The sequence below is a fragment of the Vanellus vanellus genome (genome assembly GCF_965231255.1).
Source record: "Vanellus vanellus genome assembly, chromosome: 3".
In the NCBI taxonomy this organism is placed as follows: domain Eukaryota; kingdom Metazoa; phylum Chordata; class Aves; order Charadriiformes; family Charadriidae; genus Vanellus; species Vanellus vanellus.
Genome location: NC_138907.1, coordinates 121,565,270 through 121,585,303, shown reverse-complemented (window position 1 = coordinate 121,585,303; position 20,034 = coordinate 121,565,270). Strand labels below are relative to the sequence as shown.

General features: G+C 43.6%; 2 protein-coding genes across 5 annotated transcripts in view; one reads left to right on the top strand and one right to left on the bottom strand.

Moving 5' to 3' along the window:
- The first annotated feature begins 892 nt into the window (after nucleotides 1–892).
- SF3B6 (splicing factor 3b subunit 6) lies at nucleotides 893–6,073 on the top strand. 2 transcript variants are annotated; one of them, XR_014268982.1, is made up of 5 exons: nucleotides 893–1,029; nucleotides 1,361–1,479; nucleotides 3,898–4,036; nucleotides 4,533–4,685; nucleotides 5,690–6,073. XR_014268982.1 is itself a non-coding variant. In XM_082481134.1 (4 exons), exons 1-4 carry the CDS (start codon nucleotides 1,000–1,002, stop codon nucleotides 4,620–4,622), a joined length of 378 nt encoding a protein of 125 aa, XP_082337260.1. In that variant the 5' UTR covers nucleotides 893–999; the 3' UTR covers nucleotides 4,623–6,073. The 2 variants fall into 2 exon arrangements, 1 of the variants encoding a protein (XP_082337260.1); XM_082481134.1 differs by having other exon boundaries at nucleotides 4,533–6,073.
- A 4,609-nt stretch (nucleotides 6,074–10,682) lies between these two features.
- The window catches only part of FKBP1B (FKBP prolyl isomerase 1B), a 79,585-nt gene continuing 70,233 nt past the window's right edge, over nucleotides 10,683–20,034 (bottom strand). For all 3 annotated transcript variants that reach the window (XM_082481161.1, XM_082481160.1, XM_082481162.1), the window contains 2 exons: nucleotides 14,019–14,131; nucleotides 10,683–11,352 (listed from right to left, as the gene is read on the bottom strand). In XM_082481161.1, coding sequence (XP_082337287.1) covers nucleotides 11,224–11,352; nucleotides 14,019–14,131 — 242 coding nt within the window. In that variant the 3' untranslated portion in view covers nucleotides 10,683–11,223. The remainder of the gene's footprint in view (nucleotides 11,353–14,018; nucleotides 14,132–20,034) is intronic.

The following is a 20,034-nucleotide window of genomic DNA, read 5'->3' as shown; positions in this document are numbered from 1 at the left end:
AGGCCAAGTGCCAGGTCCTGCACTTGGGTCACAACAAGCCCATGCAGTGCTACAGGCTTGGGGAAGAGTGGCTGGAAAGCTGCCCAGTGGAAAAAGACCTGGGGGTGTTGGTGGACAGCCAGCTGAATGTGAACCAGCAGTGTCCCCAGGTGGTCAAGAAGGCCAACAGCATCCTGGCCTGTATCAGGAAGTGTGGCCAGCAGGATTGTCCACACTGTACTTGGCACTGGTAAGGCCCCACCTTGAGTGCTGTGTTCAGTTTTGGGCCCCTCACTACAAGAAAGACATTGAGGTGCTGGAGCATTTCCAGAGAAGGGCAACGAAGCTGGTGAGGGGTCTGGAGCACAAATCTTATGAGGAACGACTGAGGGAACTGGGGATGTTTAGCCTGGAGAAAAGGAGGCTGAGGGGAGACCTTACCGCTCTACAGCGCCCTGAAAGGAGAGCGTGCAAGGGGGGGTCAGTCTCTCCTCCTAGTAACGAGTGATAGGACAAGAGGAAATGGCCTCAAATTGTGCCGGGGAGGTTTAGAATGGATATTAGGAAAAATTTCTTCACCAAAAAGGTTATCAGACATTGGCACGGGCTGCCCAAGGCAGTGGTGGAGTCACCATCCCTGGAGGTATTTAGAAGACGGGCAGACGTGGCGCTGAGGTACGTGGTTTAGCGGTGTTTTTGGCAGCGTTAGGTGGATGGTTGGACTCGACGAACGGTCCCTTCCGACCCAGACGACTCCACCATCGCACACACCGCCGGAGCCCCGGACGGGGCGGGGCGGTAGGCGGGGCACTCCCGCAGGTCACGTGCTTCCCACCGCCCATTGGCGGAGGGGCACAGCGGCTGGCGGGGATGTCACTTCCGGCGCCGTCGCTTCCGGCGCGGTGCACGTTGGGATAGCATCCGGGTCCCCCGTCGAGGCGAGCGGCGCGTCGCGGAGCAGGCTCGTTCCCTGCCGGTGTTTCTCTTTCAGGCGGCAGCCCCCTCCCTCCGACCGGCGCCATGGCGATGCAAGCAGCCAAGCGAGCCAACGTGAGTGTTTTCCCTACCCTCTCCCTGGCCCGCCTCAGCCCTCCGGGGCGGTGAGGAGGCGTCCCCCGGCCCGAGGCCTAGAGCAGGCCTTCTCGCCCGGCCTGCGCTCCTTCCGCGTCCCCGGCCAAGGGAGCCCGTCCCCCTCCAGGCAGGCCTCTTGGTTGACAAAACACGTCCAGTTTGTAGCTGTGGAGGATTAAAAAAGAATTAGCGAAGCTAATCTGGACTCTCCTGGTGATGTTAGCCCCAAGATTTAGCTCGTAAGCTGCTGTTGTTAAAGTCTGAAGTGGGTGCTCTAAGTCTAACACACAGTATATTGTTTCTTCATCAGATTCGGCTGCCTCCAGAAGTGAATCGGATCCTGTATATTAGGAACTTGCCGTATAAAATCACAGCGGAGGAAATGTATGATATTTTTGGGAAATACGGGCCTATTCGACAAATCAGAGTGTAAGTATTTTAGTTTTCTTTCAAAAGTAAAGGATTTTATATGCTTTGTATACGTGTTATAACTCAGTATTCCTGTTGCAGTGGGTAGCAACTGGATTTCACAGCTGAAAAAGTTAAACACATTTTAGCAGCGTCCCTGTGTGCCAGAGATGGATGTGATGATGTTTCTCATATGTGTGAATTCATTTGAAAATAATATTGCCTGTAGGTGGGGTGAAAAAGCTTAAATTTGATGTGAACTTAGGTAAATTGGTAAAAATATGAATTTGTTCTCTTGGGTAAATCTTAAATACAGCTAACCTTTCACCTTAACTAAAGGTAAAAATAAGAAAGGCAAAAACTGAACACAACCAGTTCCATGTTTAATGAGTGTTAGATACTAAACTAATTGGAAAATAAAGATGTTACTATTGCTGCTGGGCGCGTCGACCACAAGCAAGTATCAGAAACAACTCCCTGTGCATCAGATGCAGTTTGTCCTGGAGCCATGTAGTCTGTGGAGAATGGCAATTTGATTTTAATTTTGTTTTAAAACACATTGAGGTTACATATGTCTACAGCAAATCAGAGGTTCTTGCCTTTAGTTATTTCAAATATTGAACACCTGAGCTTTGATGATGCGTGTTACCCTGCATATTGTCTGTATGCTGTGGATTAAACCATAATTTCATCTGGTTAGTATTATGTTCTCCTACGTTTCTAGCAGAGCTGGCTGAAGCTGGAATTCAGGAAGAACTTTTTGAGAACTGTAGTAAGGCTGGTTGGAGTATTGACACTTATACAAAAAGATATTTTTTTTTCCCCTCTGAAAAAATATTTAGGAAGGGGAGGGGGAGGAAACAAAACTTGGCATTTTTTTACTTACATTTTCTTTTCAAGTCACATTTCAATAGATGTCTGAATAGAAAGGAAATGTAGTTCATATTTGGTACGGGGTTTTTTTGTACTGCTTTTATCTGCCTGTTGGCAAAATAACCTACAGCATCTCTGAGTTCTTGACTAGGTTGCTGATCAGATTAGAGTATAATGTATCCTTGTTATTTATATTGAGCTCCATTTCCCCATGCTTTGAGACTAGGGGGAGTAATTAATTGTTTTGTCTACGCAGGACGTAAATACACTGAAACAGTTAAACAGACTGAACTTTACTATCCCAAATAGAAGTGCTCATTCCAGAGCTGTAGTGATTATTCTATACACTGAACAATCATTTTTAAAGGAGTTTTACATATAGAATTGCCTTCAGTAAACAAACAAGGACAGGGGGACATACCGCTGGTGCTGTGTTGGAAGATGGAGCCAGTGAGATGCTTCTCATACAGGGAGGGGTAGGAGAAGTGGTTAAAGGAACAAGGGACAGCATAAACTTCCTGCTTGGCCAGATAGGTGGAATTCTTCACAAATAAGCATAATGAAGAACTACTATTTAAGGTTTCTGAAAGGCTGTAGATTGGAACAGCGTGACAGTGGGACATAAAGAATTAAGCCATACCAGAAGAGCTTTCCATCTGAGTGATGTGCTGGCATATGTGTCCAACAGGGAGCTGCAGACGGCATCCCTGCTGAGTGCTCGGAACTACTGGTTTGTGTTGTTTTCCACAGAAATCCTAACATTATCACGAGACAAGGCATAACAGAACTCCTTTTGTAATGACTTTTGTGCTTTGTGCAGTTTTTGTCCTGTTCTCTTCATTTTTGTATGCGTCCCTGTGTGGATATGTGTGATATCATTTGTCCTCAGGAGGTCTCTTCTTAGAAGCAAGCACCTTAGAGACAATTCTTCTGATTAAGTTAGCTACAACTGTCTTTTCGCTGAGATCTTTTGGATTCGTACACTCTGCAATCTCTCCGGGCTTGTTAGCGTTATGTGCCCAGACATGTCTCCTGTCCCTCAGGCAAATGAAACTGAATTGATGTTCAGAGAGGCAATGGCCATGCATCTGACGTGGTCTTGCACCAGTGGGGCTGTTCTGACTCTCTCAAATTGACTTTGGGATGTGCCCAGAGCCGTATTCCATCCCAGGGAGACATCTGATCCAGACAGCCATTAACTCACAGCCTGGTCTTGTAATAGTAAATAAAACAAGCTAATTGCTGTAATAAAAACTTAAGAGTGTTTCCAGAAATATGACAACCCCTGACAGCAACAGCTTCTGATAGTTGTTGTGGAGAGGTGAATTTTCCTTAAGGAGCATAGTGCAGCATGTGCCTCTGTCACATTTTCCTGTCCTCTCTGACTCTGAACTGTTAAGTGGAGATGGGTGTGGAAAGCAGGGATGTATTTTAATATCTAGAAAAAAAAACCCTAATAAATTGTTTTTTAGTGAAGTGCTTTAGCTGTGACTGCAATTAGATTAGCTAAAGACTAATAGAACTATGTCCTGTTTATTTTAACATTAAAACTCATCTTGCCTGCAGTGGAAACACTCCTGAAACTAGAGGAACAGCCTACGTGGTCTATGAAGACATCTTTGATGCTAAAAATGCCTGTGATCACCTGTCGGGATTCAACGTGTGCAACAGATACCTTGTTGTTTTGTACTATAACGCAAACAGGGTACGTACACTTTTTTTAAGTTACCTGTGAATGTAGCTAGCACAAAAAGAAAATGGTTTGACAAGACAGTTGCTTGGATATTTTAAAAAATAAATGCAAACTTGTAGAGGGAATGGATGGGATAAGTTGTCAGGATTTCATCTTTACTTCATGATTTGTGTGCAAAAAAAAAAATAAAATAACACCTTTGGACCAAGGGTGTGAAAAGCATGTTCCTGGTGAGTGTGCTTTGGAGAAGAGGGAACAGGGGCCTTAAAACTGCACAGTTGCAACAGGATGTGAGTCCTGTTCACAGGTAAAAAGTCTGTAGGTCTTAATGTTTTGCCTGTTTCTGATGGTATCTGTGGCATTCTGTGAGGTTCAGAATTAAGCGTCACTCTTTGTATGTGATGTTGATGTAGTTCATAGTGATGTTGGTTGTAGTTACTGGGAAATAATGTGTCATAAAAAGATGTGAGGGGGGGAAAAAAATCTAATCTCATTTTCCTAATTACAGGCATTCCAAAAGATGGACACAAAGAAGAAAGAGGAACAGCTTAAGCTTCTCAAGGAAAAATATGGAATTAATACAGACCCACCAAAATAAACTGAACTTTTTTGGAAACTGTTTTCAAGAGTTCTTGAACTAAACACAGGAATTCTCAGTGAAGTATAAGTTGTTTTTTTTTTTTAAATTGATAAGCTGTAATTTGAATCTTTAGATCTTCATGTTAGAATTAAATAAATGTAAAACATTGGAAGATCTGCTTCAAGATTAAATCCTAAGCAGATGTGGCTTCTCCGTGTTGTAAGGACGACCTGGTAAATGCTGCAGAGCCACAGTCCCGTTTCCAGCAGGACCTCTCAAGATGGGACCAAGTCCGTTGAGTGTTTGTCACCTCCTGAAGTTCTGCCCAGTCTCCAGGGCAGATCTTCAGTGTGGCAGCCAGTTCCTGCAAGGAGCTCCAGGGGCTCTGCATGAGCTGCCTGCCTGGAGGTACATCTCTCTTGCTGCTTTCTGGAAATGGAGTATTGCAGCTAGTCTCCCTGCGACAGGGGTTGATGTGCTTTTTTAAAAAAGAAATGTGTGGTTTGGTAGTTCATCACACCTGTCTATATTGTACATGATTTATTGCGCCTTTCTCCCTCTGGGAATGTTTGAAGGAGCCGAACTCCATTACATGATCATTGGGCTACTTCTCACTAGGAACAAAGCAAGCCCAAATCTGTGTTTATAACGAAGTTTCTTTTACAAACTGTAGAAAATGAATGGCCTTTTAAAATGATCCAACTCCTTAGGTGACTTCAGTCAAAATGTCTTGTTCCTGGTGATTGAGATGAAACAGATAAGCTGCAGTAAAATAATCTTGCTTTAATAGCGTGTTGCTGCGGGACTGACTTAATGGTGTATGAGATCTTTATTCCGTGTACCAGCTTTGTACTGAGGTTAGGAGGAGTAACAGGAATACGCTTCATGCCTTTTAATGTTAGGTAGAGAACACCCCACCAAAACGAGAGAGCAGATGATGGTGGGAATTTCAGATACCTGTGGTGGCGATTGTTTTCTACTCTCTGTGTTTGAACTGTAATATATTTAATGTACATAAATTACATAGTAACTAGTGGAGGAAAAAGAAAATATTTACCTTTTTTTGGCTTTTTTTTTTTTTTCAGCATTCATATCCTGTGAATAAAAGTTGGTGTGATACAGAGTATGCATAACCAGTATATTTTGGAAGTGGAAAAGAATAACTTCCACCTGTGTTCTGAACCTGCTGGAATGTTCCTGGGAATGGTGGCAGTGTCCTGCCTCTCGGGAGGATTTATTTGCTCGGATTTGATGTTTAACTCCCTGATCAGACAACTTCCAGCCAGTGCAGAACGTGGGCAGGTGCAAACACACTTGGTCTGAGGATTTGTCATTTAAGTTAATTTTTTTTAGTGTATTATACTCTCCTAAAGGAATGTTTTTGTATCCTTAGATTTTGAAATCTATTGCTTAAAAACCCACACTGTTCTTGCGTTCATTTAGTAAAAAAATAAATGTGGGTCTACATAGTTTTGCTTTTTTTTCCATCAAGGCTGGCGTTATGCTGCACTACTTCTGCATGTGACCTTTCCTTTTAGAAAGGAAATCATTCATCACCTGCATGTTTGTGATGCAAGTAAGAATTTGTAGAGCACCCGTGTGTGGCCTTATGTGGGCGTTCACACGTGTGCAGCCCCCGGGTGCTGGGGGAGGGTGCCTGGCTGTGGGTACCAGTGCCCAGCCCTCAAAGGGAGCAGGTCCCCTGAGGCTGCCATGTGCTGTGCAGTCCTTTTTCAGCTGGGAGGAGTGTGACGGTGGCGGTGATGCTCCGCACCAGCTCTCTCTCACCCCTGGGCAGCAGGGAGGTGGCAGCTGACATGCCTCTCCTGTGATTCCAGCTCTGGGGGTGCTTGAACTCCCCCTCTGTGCCTGACCGGGGAGTGTCCCCTGGGAATGGGTCTGCCTTCCCTTCTGTTGTGGGGAGTGACTGTTCAGTAAAAAGCCTTCTCCTCCCTCTGCCTCTCCCATACCCGTGTCTGTCCCTTCAAACTGAAGCTTCTTGTTGCACAGGAGGCCTCGCCAGGCCCCAGCGAGCTGTGCCCCAGGTTGGGAACAGGCGATGGGAGACTGAGCCTGTTGGCAGCTGAGGTTACATCCAGCGTTCCCCCTTGCCCAGCACTGTACTGTTGGGTGCAGCTGTGATGTGCACACGTTGAATGCAGAGCAGCTGGGCTCAGCTGTTGTTGCTCTTAGGTGCCAGTTTGGTTTTCACAGAATGGTCAGGGTTGGAAGGGACCTCTGCAGATCACCTAGCCCAACCCCCTGCCAGAGCAGGGTCACCTACAGCAGTTGCACAGGACGGCGTCCAGGAGGGTTTGGAATGTCTCCAGAGTGGAAGACTCCACCACCTCTCTGGGCAACCTGTACCAGCCCTCTGCCACCCTCAAAGTAAAGAAGTTCCTCTTCATGTTAAGATGTAACTTCCTGTGTTCAAGTTTGTGCCCGTCACCTCTTGTCCTATCACTGGGCACCACTGAAAAAAGACTGTTCTCATCTACCTGGCACCCTCCCTTGAAGTATTTATACGTATTGATAAGATCCCCCTCAGTCATCTTTTCTCTAGACTAAAAAGACCCAAGTCCTTCAGCCTTTCCTCCTAAGAGAGATGTTCCAATCCCCTAATCATCTTTGTAGCCCTTTGCTGGACCCTCTCCAGCAGTTCTCTGTCCTTCTTGAACTGGGGAGCCCAGAACTGGACACAATAGTGTGGGAGACAGTGTCGAAAGACTTGCTGAAGTCAAGGTAGACAACATCCACTGCCCTCCCCTCATCCACCCATCCAGTCACGCCATCGTAGAAGGCTATCAGATTAGTCAGACATGACTTCCCCTCGCGGAATCCATGTTAATTACTTCTGATAACCTTTCAGGTCTTACCCATCAGATTAATACAGACCAAAGCTTCTCAGGCAAAACCGAGCTTGCCTTAAACATATTTAAATGAGTGAAATCCTATTGGAGGGCTTGCTTCTATGTGAACATCCATAGCTTTTTAAAGGTTACAAACTGCCCCCCCTCCATATATATATGCATTATATATATATATGCCATGTATATACATACGCACACACACGTGCCGAACACGGGGATAACAGGGGCCATTTACAGCAGTTGTTGGGCATTTAAAAGTCCCCTCGCTGTAACGGGAACTGGAGGTACTTGTTACCATGCTGGATTGTTATATATAATAATAAATACTGGTAATAAAATGTCAAAGTAGTAATAATGGTGCCATGTGCTGCCAGCCTTGTTTAAAATCATATGCAAATACCGCACTGCTTCTGTCAATAGTGGAGAGCATGGCGCTTGCACTGCAGTGTCTGTTTTGATGAGGATTTGATGCTGTTTGAAAAACATATATAAAAAGCAATTCTTTAGGGTAATAAGATTAATAAAAATTCCTTCATTGAATCCTCAAGATCAGCAGCTTTTGATTTCTCTGAGAGCTCAGCTGCTGCCTTTCATTAAATATTCCATTTCATACTTTTTCTTCTAGTGCCTGTTCAGGGCTTTCGATGTCCCTGTACATGTAAAATGAAATAATAATTTGTACCTGCACGACAGAGGGAATGGAAATCGAATGCCCGGAGGATTGTTTTGATGAGGTCTGCTCAAGATTTTGTTTGAAATGTAATATCAAAGGACAGGGAAATGAGTTCAGTTATATGAATGGCAGAGGGGGCAGCAAATAAGGCAGATGTTACCAGCCTCGTACTCTGCATCTGTGCTGGTTTTTGTGTGTGCTCACTTCCCATTTAATTTTTCAGGAAGTAGGGCATGAAATTAAGCCTGGAAGGTCATTTTTTTCCATTGATGCTGTTTAGAAATTAGTAACAAGAGCATATCTGATTACACAGGCAGTGACAGTAAATTTTTTTCCAATCCATTATATAGTGGTAATAATTATATGTACTGTGTTGATCGATGATACAATTAAATAAATTAACGCATTTGCAGTCAAATAAAGAGCTGAAGATTACATTTCCTTGAAGACTTAATTTCCCTAAGTATCACAAAGCACAATTAGTTTTCCTTTCAGATTTTTTTTTTTTTTTAATGAAATTGGCATGAAAAATGTAATAATCGCTGCTTCCAACAAAGGTCTCTGCAGAGAACGGGTGATGAGAGAGAGCGAGCACTTCATCAGCCAGCTGTAATAAGGATTTTACAGACTCGGTAATGACCGGGTTGTACTGCTGAGGGCAGACAGCAAGTGCAGAGCAGCTCTGCAGACGGAGGCAATAAGACTGAACAGGATCAGCTCTTAAAGCGCAGCAGAAGACGTGTTTCGCTGGTGAGACACCTGGCAGGAGCGCAAGGGCAGGGCGATGCTCTCCCTCTCGCTCTAGACGCGGCAGAAGCTTGCCAGCAGTGGGACCAAGAGATGATGGAGGGAATGCGTGGCCGTTTCAGGTATGCTGTGTCAATCCTTCGCATCGCTGGTTGCTTTTGAGGCATTTGGGAGAAGTCCTGAGCCAGATCCTTTATATATACATCAGGGTAGGTTAATGGTTGGACTTGATGATCTTAAAGGTCCATTCCAACCTCACTGATTCTATGATTCTATGATTCTATGATTCTATGATTCTATATATTTTATTTTCTTTTTACAAGCAACTAACTTAACCTGGGCCATCAGCAGGAGCAGCTTTAGACCGATGTGCTGACTTGACCCGTGTTTGTCAGGCGGGACAGGACCACGTTACGTTTAACCCAGACATCTATAGGAGGTCACACCTGAAACTGCTGTGATAGAGCCTGAGATCTGTAACCCAGTGCCGAAATCAAGACCACGACAGAGGCAGGCGTGGTGGCAAAGGAGAGCAGGACCTTTAAAAACCATTTGGGAGAGCTAGTGGGCATCAAGCCCTGGCAGGCCTCATTTCCCATTTATTATCAGGAAATTAGCCTGTCCTAAACGAAAAAACTATTAGTGAAATGTGGATGTGTAACCTAGCTGCTGCAGTGAGCCCAGATTTCCACCAAAAAGAGAGCCCCAAAAGGCCTTTCTGTTTCTTTATGGAGAGGGGAGCAAGAAAAACATTTACTCCACCAACCCTCGGTGAGTAACAGTCTGTAAGAGATGGCTTCTATGGGCTTATTAACAAACTCAAAGGCAGCTTTGTGGATAAAATGAACATCTAGAGAAAGAGGAGGGCGAGCTGTAGGCACTGCCCAGACTGCCAGTCTTGCTTGTCTGTGCTCCTTTTCTCTCTCGTCTCCCGGAGGTACCACCTGGAGATACCAACATAGCTTCGTGGTCTGTCTGCTCCTGCTAGGTGTGTTCTCCTTACACACTCACACAAGAAAATAGTGTGACGACTGTCTGAATACTTCCATCCAAAAATCCATTAGTCAAAACCTATGCAAATAGTTTATAGTCAAGTTGAATAAAAATAACATCGTGACCCAATGATGCTCTTCGTTTCCACAGCAAAGGGGAAAATCAAGCCAAAATGTGAGGAACCAAATTTAGGCAAAGCAAAATAACAGCACAGAGCCAGCGTCACTGATCAGGTCCTGCTCCTAACACCAGGTAAATGACAGTCTACACAGCTTTCTGTCTCCAGGGGCCTAAAAACAGCAGCCTAAAAACCCCGGTGTGTTCAGTGGCCACATCATCCCACAGTCCAGATTGGTTTTGTAAAGTGGACCCGATCTCATCGCCAGTAGAAATGTTTACACTAGTTTTACTGTTGTAAATGCAGAGAATTGGACCAGCGCTGCACATCTTTGAGAAGCATCTCTTTCCATCTCTTCAGCAGCTAAATTTTGGCCAGAGTTGAGGGGCCACCAGCAGTGCAGGGGAGATGCAGAGTCATGAAATCTCTCTGTCCCAGCAGCCCTTACTGGCACGTTCCTGGTGCCTCTGGTCCCACAGCGATCTTCCACTGTGCCATCTATAACACAAGCAGCGCATGGAATTAGGTGTATTTCATGTAAGAAGAGAAATCATTAACAAAAAAAACGGGTTGATGATTGTTTGAAGAACTTCTTATACACCAGAAAGAATTCCAGCAGCCAGAGGAAAGCAGAAAAACAGGAAACAGAAACTGTAAAGTATCAAGATTTTATTGGTTTATATATATACTTTTAATTCTTAAATGAGACAGTATTTTTTAAAACAGCAGCAAGCAGAACGTACAAGTTGAGAAAAGTGGCAGCGCAGGTAACTCTGTTTGGCTAATGCCCGTTCATGTACAAGGCGTACATTGGATTTTTTTTTTGAGCACCTTTTGTGTTTTTTTTTTTTTCTTGGTTTAAGTGTACAGTAAGGCAGTGGTTTTTCAATAAGGAATATATATATTTATATTTATAGATATTTTCAATCCGTCACTGTGAATTCTTCTTACATGCAAATTAAATAAAATGTACAACTTGAAAATGTTACAACGGTAGATATTTTTCCCAAAGCAAAGCTTCTAATAAAAGGCAAATACGGACACCACGAAGTTAAAAAAGAGAAGGAAGGCGTAAGAAACCAAATGGCAGGCGCTATTGACGGGACAACTTGAGCAGGGAAGATTGGGATTCCAGTGAAGATTTCTCCCGCTGCTGGCAAGGCGAGAAAGAACGGATGGTTATTAACAGATGTCTCCAGCCAACTCCCTCGAGAAGATTCACTCTAACCTGAGAAGCTCCACGTCAAAGAGGAGAGTAGCGTTGGGAGGGATGACCCCAGGGTGGCCTGTGGCTCCATAGGCCATCTCGGGTGTGCAGGTCAACTTTGCTCTTTGTCCTAAGCTCATCTGGGGTTTGGAGGTTGGATAAAGGAAAAGAGAAAACAAACAAACAGTATTAGGAAGAAAACAAAAGAATAAATCGCTATGTGGCAGATTTACAGAATCAAGGAGAGTTGGGACCATCGGGGTAATCTTTCAGCTCTTGAAGAAAGCTGAAGCTTCCACGAACAGCTCAGATGCAGGTCTCCTGACTCCTCTGGTTTCTCACAGCAGTTAAGTTGCCAGAGCCAGTCTGGGAGTCACACAAAGGCTTTTTAACGCATAGTTTGGTCCATCCTGCCTACGCTGGAGCCAGCTGTAGGAGCTGCGCATTCCTTCTGCGGAGCGCAGGGTACATGTAACACCATCAACAGGCATTAGGAAAAGGCTCTCGGTAACAGACAGGACCAGAGCTTTGTATTCATGAGATCAGTGCCGAAACACAGTTAAGTTCAGCTTCCAAAAAACATTCAGCAACATTTTTCCTTCTTCAACCAGCACCAGGGATGACTTCAAGACCATTGCTCAAACATTACTGCTGTAGGCACCCAACTTTCTGCTGTTGGGCAGGTGCAAAGCAAACACTGACGCAATCCTCCTTAAAAAAGATGTACTTATCTGCCCAAACTCAGCCCAAGCCTGAGGGCAGACATCTCACCTCAGGTGCTGCTTATTCCAGCAGAGAGCCCTTGACCCTGAGCTAGCTGGGGTATATATCCCGGGGGATAGCCCAGACTAGCTCTGGAGGTAACAGTGTTCATTGAGTTTTGGGGTATCAAGATTCAAATCCCTGCTCTTCCAACAGGGTATTTTTGGGGTGGAGCACTCTCAAACTGCTATTCCTGGACCACACACTGGTGACTGAATACTCATTGGCCAAGAAACAATCCCTGATTCGAAGTGGTGATTTTAACTCAGACCTCTCTCCCCAGATCAGGCACATCATTTCACTACAGATTATGCAGTATGTCCTGTTGAATTTTTTTTTTTTTCAGATCCCATAAAACACGCCAAAGCTAGAGCTTTGATCACTTTAGGTAGAAGAAAAATGTGAATATGAACTTTTCCACATTCCGGGAGTACCATGGGGCTGAGGGTGTAAGAGCAGATGACCTCCCCTGGTTCCTGCAGGGCTTTGCACGGGGCAAGTTGGCTGCTGCTCTGCTGGGTCCCTGCAAGCCAGAGAGCTGGTAAGTCACGCACGGCTTTTAGGCCTGGGGCAACCTTCAACTGTCGGAAGTTGAGCAGAGAAATGCAGCCGCTGCTGACGCCTGACAGTCATTAAACCACGGGTTGAAAAATCTGCATGCTAGACATAGCGAACTGGCTTTTTCCGAGTACTTTGTGTCAATCACGCTCCCCAAACCCCTCAAAACCCCGGGGTGGAAGGAGACAGCCACAAGCTCGACTTCGGCCAGCGATCCACTAGGAGGAGCAGGAGGGCAGCGCGTTGCCACGCTCATTACTGCAACGGCTTTCGGCCACTTATTAATTAAGGGACAGGAGTCAGGGGGCGAGAACGGTCAAGGAAGGAGTAAACTGAGTCACCCGGCCCTTGTTGTCACTGCTTTATCTGCACTGGCTTATGGTTTCTACAGCACATTGGAGGCCTGAGCTCTTGAGCCTTATTGCAAAGCAAATAATAGAGTCCAACTCAAATCCTTGAGAATAAGGTGGGCATTTTTCAGAGTCTCAGATTCCTCAAATGGACTTCTCCTTCTCTGGCTGGAGAGAGGGGAATGCTTGCATTGCTTTCTCCATAGGGCTGGAACCATTTTCTCTTTCATCCCTCTCGGGAAAAGCACGGTTGCATCATTCCTCAGTGGATTGTTTCTCGTTTTGCAGTCTTTCCCTTCTCTCCATTCAAGCATAAGAAGTTGTTCCTGTTATAGTCGTTCCTATTTGAGCAGCTTTCTCCTACACTGAACTCTAGGACCCCGAAACGGGGAGTCACGAGGAATTTGCACCCTGATCTCATTTGCTCTTGCCCTCGAGCAGCCTGACCGCACTCCCCACGTAGCGGGCCCTCACAACGCTGCAGACAAAAAGCAAGAGCTGGCAATGAATTGCAGTGTGTGGCTCTTTTAGGGTTTTACTGTGTTGGCACTCAAGCTGCAATTAATGGAGAGCAGTTTCCTTTTTCTCAGCATAGGGCTGGTCACTGAATGTTAAGTTTTGTAGCAGGGAGCCTGAGGTCATAAAAATTTAACAGTGCAGTTTGGTACCTTATTCAGTACGGGTCAAAATCTGTAGCTCGGTCATGGATGTCATCTAAAAGAGCAGCTTGGGCTTTTATGGAGTAGCTGAATAGAGGCCGCTCCACAAAACACTGCCACTCGGAACATTTTAGAGGCCACTGTTATCTATATGTGGAGCTGCCCATGGGAAAGGGATGGGGCTTGTGTGGCACATTGGCACCCAGGGAGGAGATGTCACCTCTCCCATCCCAAACTCATGGCACATGGAAAGCCTCATGAGTAGGGGATGTAGGGAAAGCCTCATGTAGTACAATCCCTGTATGGACAGAGGACAACTACAGGGAATACCGTGCTCGAATGGACCGTGCTTTCAGAAAACCACTCCACACCCTACATTGTGATTTCCACTTGGTCCTGTCACCATTGCGCCCGACATTGCAGTGCTCACACCCCCTTCAGCTGGTTTGAAGTTCAGCCAGAATCATTTCTTGTTACCTGTGTAACACCTTCTTCAAATCCTTTAATGACTTCTTGTCTGCCAATCTTGAACCTGAAGGGCTTGTTTCTGTCTCTGGAGGAATCAAACTTCTTCCCATTCTGTAGCATTCCTGCCAAAACAAGACAGACAGTTTCAATCTGAGCTATGTCTAAATTTAAGTGCTGGAGGGGAGGGAAGGAGTGAAAAATTAATGCCTTGGTCACATCAGCTGCTCACTTCCATTTTCACTTTGAAGCCTCATCCAAAATGATAAGGCAGGAGAGTCGAATACAGTGGTACCACACTGTTACCTTTGCCTTCTAGTAATTTAGGCTCTAGAATGGAAATCTGTTATTCTTATTATTCTTAATGCAATAACTCCTATCGTACCGAACGCTGCACAGACATACAGAAGCGCTGTTGCTCGCACAGTGGAGCTTGCCGGCTCCAAGGCAAGGAACAAGCGGGAAGCAGCAGAAGAGGGAATCCTAATGCAGGTGCCTGATCCAGGCCTGCTCCTAAACACAAAAAAGCTCCCTAAAACATACTTACCGTTTATTTGAAGGTATTCTTTTAACAGCATAGCTAACTAAAGGGCATAACCCTTGTGGAGTACATGTCAGGTAACCAGGGGGCTGTCGCTATCGGCGGCCCAAAGCTCACCACACTCAACGGGAGGTTTCCACCCACTTCAAAGGGTGGAGATGTAGGTTGAGGTTTGGGAACCCTTGAGCCAAATTTGCTGCCAGTTAAACACCTGCAAGTACAGAGCAGCTCCTTTGACTTGTTCCTGCAATTTTATACCAGAATACCTAGAAGGGATATTTGGTACGTTGGATTGTTTGACTTCCCTACTTGATTTAATCAGGAGTACCAGAATAACGTGCGTTACACAGATGTGGCCATTCCTCACCACGTGTGTGAAACTTCTACACAACATTACAACTGCACGTGTCTCTTCCTCATACAGAAAGAATGGAAAAGACTCTGTATTCAAAATATGAAAATAGCAAGAACATTCATATGAATACTCTACTACCCTCATTCTTTATATTTTCATTCAGCCACAAGAGACAGTCACAGGAACACCTTACTCATTCCTTTTGATGGGCACAACACTGTTTCAACCCATATATTATGAACACATGGCCAGATTCTACAGCAAATGGATAAACCTTTACGGAGCGAGTGCTACATGATTAGGTATTCACATTCTCTTTTCAAACAGTGGATAATTATGTAGCTTTCAACTTAAAACCCCCTGGTTAATTGCACTTTCAAAATGCTATACCCTGGCTATTGCAAGGTTGGGCTGATATTTATACATTAGAAAAAATCCTTTCTTTGTAATGCTGTAGTGCCAGTGTTCTGGGCATACACTGTGACTCTCCTGTGCACGATGCTGTACAAAGAAAAGTTCATTAATACGCAAATATCTGAGAAAGTTTCTGGTTGAAAACAACATTATAAGCACAGCTTTGACAGAAAAGGCTGAGAAATATTGCTTTTATGATCCAATATGAAAAATACAGTCTTACTACTTTCTTTCCATTAAAGCAATTATATTAATAGACCAGCTTGACGAACAAGTTTTATTTTTCAGCGAAAACCATCAGTTATTGTCCAAACAACAAAAAAGGCATGCTTTGGCTGCTTAAAAAGTCTGTGCTATGAATCAAAGGTAAATATAAAGAGATGTGCCAGAACGAAAAACAAAAACTAAAAGGGTAGGATTCACCTTACCAACCCTTATGCTTCCAAGATGTAGCCAGCTACTTTTGAGCTAATTACTCTGCTTCCCTCTATAATCAAGTCAGAGAAAAATGCACTTTCAGGGGGCAATTCATCTAACCAAATCTAGGGATCTACATTAGGACATAATGAATTGCATCCTAGCAGTGCCTATTTCTTTGCAATGAATATAAGGGAAGTCCAGACAACTAGCTCAGACATAGATGTCTCCAAATTCATTAGGAGTTAAATCAGTGGTGATGGCATTCTGGACTCGCAGTAATGAGTACGCAGTATTTGAATGTTCCAGTGGGGTTCTGTGTCTAGATATTTCACATCAATATTAAAACCAAATGCCATATTAAGGCAAATTGGCTGTTGACCAAAGGCAACATTTGTCAAAGTTGGTACTTTGGAGACGTGCACGTGTGTGTGTGTGTATAAGGCCTTAGAAGGAAAATTATGGAATAACCTGCCCATAAGATATGTGTCATAACCTTCACCATTAGCACTTGCCATATTCCGTAAGTTTTTCACTGTGTAATAGTGAAGTATTTTACATATGCCCTGGTGCAAGTACATATTATGCAATATATCGGCTCAGTGATACCCTTAAACCCCCTCCACGCAGGCTGGGAAGTCGCACCAGCTGCCTGCACAAGGCTTTCCGGCCACAGACAAACACAGGTTCGTTTGTAATGCAGAAAACCAGCCTGGCGTGCGGAGGAGGGCAGGCAGGGAGAAGCAGCTCAGGGGGAACTCTCAGGCATATCATATAATCCTTTTTGAAGTATTTGATCTTAAATTTAAATGGCAGTCCTTCCTCACAGCAATTTTATTTTTAAACACATCATAAAACCTTATGGTTCTATGAAATGGAAGGAGACTATTACAGAATCCCAATATTTAATAGTTTTAATATTAAAACTTAGTACTGTCATTACATTCTGCATGTTCAAAGCAGTATGCAAACATTAATTATTCTTCACAGCAGCCCAAGGAGGTAGAGGAAGATATGTATTATAAAATAGCCTCAGTCTGGAAGTTCAGATTGAGATGCAAAGTTCCACAACACTTTCATATGTTTTCACTTCATTTTGTAAATAAATCCTATTAAAATACTTAGCTTAAAGGTCTGATGGTTCACTAAAATGCCACACAACAAACTGGTAACAGAACCAGAATTAACTCTTCAGAGATCCTGACCACAGCTACTGGACAATGTTTCCCATTTAAAATCACGTTTCTATCAGCCCCTGAGTTGCCAGTCTAATAACATGCATTATATAAAAACTGACTCTTAATTTCACCATCAAAAGCCTGTAGAAGAAAACCTTGTAGAAGAAAACAGGCTGCTTCTCCTGTGTTTACAGCAATACCCTATTTTCAGCAATGGCTGAAAATCCATCAGGTGATGGATTCAGAAACGTAACTGCCTCTGTCACCAGCCCACCTTATTGCTTTTGGAGAACAAACTGGGATTCAAAGAGTCAGATGTGTCCATATTCACCAAAGCTCTGGCAGGAGGGTCAATTTTTATACGACTGCCCTTTAAATGCACATCTAGTTTAGAAATGAGTCAGAGTCCCCATGTGCCCTGGAGAAGTTCCGATCCGGATTTAGATCTGAACTTTAGATCTTTGTTATCTCTATTTCTGAAAGTTGGACTTGACTATTCAGGCTCCTGGGAGCAAAACCAGCATAATGTTTTATTTTCTCTCTTGCTAATGCATCAATTGATTTTCTTTTTGTGAAAAAAAATTGATTTGGTTAATATTCTTCAACAAGGACGGATGCCCATCTTCAGCCTGCTAGCACCTCTATTTATCTAGCTAACAACAAGGAGAAAAAAAAACACAATCTGGAACTGAACAAAGACATTGGTTTGCAAAGTCAGAACAATCAATAAGAGTTTTGACTGAGCAAGGACATCTAGATGCCTGCACTTGTTATAATAACCTTACATTTGATTCTGAAAGGTAACAATCATTGTATTAAAATAATTAATTGTACAAGCAGATTTGAAAACATTCTGATCTACAAGGCGTCCTAACTAATAACTAGTTTTTAAAAGTTAGGTGGCTGTAAGAAAGGAGATGTTTCAGACCATGGGTTCTGCTGAATCATTGAAATTTAATTCATTGAGGCTGAAGATCAAAGAGCAGACAAGTCATTTTGTTAACAAACACGGCTGGGGATCCATCTAAACTGCCAAAAATACAATGCCATTTGGGCTAAAACAGCAGTGAAACCAAAACTTCAGTCTAGGTTTAACACAAGATATTATTTCTTATTAAAACACTCTTTTAACATGAATTAACTAACTGAGGTCAGTCAGCCTCAGCTAAGATCACAGCACAAGTCTGTTTCCTAAGGGGAGAGGGCTAATGACACTGTCTGTACTTGCCCAACAACTTTTGAATCTTTTAGCCAATTTCAACCAAGTTTGACAGAGGAGTAGGGTTCATACTATCCTATGTGTGTAATGAAAAGAAATCTGTGTAGGAAGAAGATCTTTAAATGCTTCTACCAAGAGAAAGGCTCAATCTTTATTTGTTATCAGAGAACCCGTATTACGGAGGAGAGACCAGGAACGGAAAGACATGAATGCTGCAGCTGGACCACAGCCTAGTTTCCTTTTTACCAGAGGGTTCCTTCACCTGAGAATGATTCGGCTGGGAATTCAACCAGCCACATAATACAAATCCACAGAAACAGCCCAGCTATTTAGACACCTACCTTACACCTATGGTCCCAACAAAACCATCCCCCCCAAACCACACCCAAACCATTATCCAGACAAAAGATGGATGGAGAGAGAGAAAACCGAAGGCCCTCCATAGACAGTCTGTCAAGCTTACATGCCTGAATCTAGAAAATTTATGTGTAAAATGCCACTGCTAATGTTAGCCCTCTCAAAGGTAGAAACTGCATCTCAACCTGTCATCTGAGCTGCTTCTACAGTTAATGGAGAAAGAGCAGTATCTCCAAGAATGATTCATCGCACCTAGATTTAGATGTTAGGACTGCAATATCCTGCTGGAATTGTTTACCACTGCCAGTCAGCAACTAACTTACGAAAGTTTAAAAGTTAACAACATTAATTTTGAATGATAGACCGGCTTTTTACAGGGCCCTAGTGAGGAGGTATTAACTCATCCATCCATACCTAAGTGAAGTAGACCAAATTGCATCCCAGGGTTCACTGGCTCCAGTGTTTACTGAATTATTTGTCTTTGCAGTGTTGACACATTCTGGGAATCAGAAGATGGAGAGCCTAATCCAAGACAAATCCCTTGATTTCACTACTTGCTCTCCTTTTATCCTGTACAATGGGATTCACTTACCTCACAAGTATTTAGGGGATAAATTGAATAGGTGACTTTCAAAAAACAGCAACATTCATCTGCAAAGTATTCCATTACCTTATTTTTCAAATTGTAATTACCTACAGAACGTAAAGGCAATACATACGCTTGGAGACAGCTACTCTCTGAACACGTTGGCAGCAGAAAGAGGGGCAGATATTCAGGAGGCATTTCCAGGACACTATCCTGTTTCACGTTATGCGGACCAGAGGCTCCTCAGGACAGGGACTATATTTTGATACCCTTTAATGCAATCAACTTCCCAATTATGCTTCATAGCAGATCTGTGCTGCTACAAAGTTGTCATTTGGTTTGACTCTCAGAGGCAGCATTTGCTGCAGTTAGTGTTGCTGTGGGTTAAGAATTTTTGATCTCAAGTGTTTCTTCTTTTCCTTAAAATATATTGTTTCTAATGTCAAAATATGTCAATAGTTTGTTGGGAGACTTTCACACAGGCTGGAAATTCTGATACCCCCACCCCACCCCATTTATAACCTGTAATTACTAATAAACACTTTTAGTCTGGAAAATGTACTGTTGGGAAGTTTCCTAGAAACTGTACAAAAAGCCTTTTTGTCAAAATTGACACCTTCATGGTGTATAGAGGAGGGTATAGTTCAGCAAAGTAGAGGAGTTCAGCAAAATCACATAGGAGTGGTGGGAGAAACACATCCATAAAGTCACAAATCACATCCCAGGTTGGTTTATACCAGTGGAACTCTACTGATTTCAGTGGTGTTATTTGCATTTTACATTAAAATAGATCAGTTCCTGCGGTAAAGCAGGACAACAGCTCTGCATTCAGCGGCGTTCCTCCCTAGCTCGTGGCTGAGTCTTATGATAACACACCTGAAAAACATGTGGTTCCCCATCAGGAACAAGAACAGTTCCCGTATGTCTTAGTGTTAAATGGAGAGACCTGGGCAACACTTTT

Bases quoted from the DNA above. Each gene is read 5' to 3' on its own strand.
- SF3B6 (XM_082481134.1), top strand. From the start codon at position 1,000: ATGGCGATGCAAGCAGCCAAGCGAGCCAAC. The intron at 1,030-1,360 runs GTGAGTGTTTTC...TTTCTTCATCAG, and splicing joins AAGCAGCCAAGCGAGCCAAC to ATTCGGCTGCCTCCAGAAGT. The intron at 1,480-3,897 runs GTAAGTATTTTA...TCTTGCCTGCAG, and splicing joins CCTATTCGACAAATCAGAGT to TGGAAACACTCCTGAAACTA.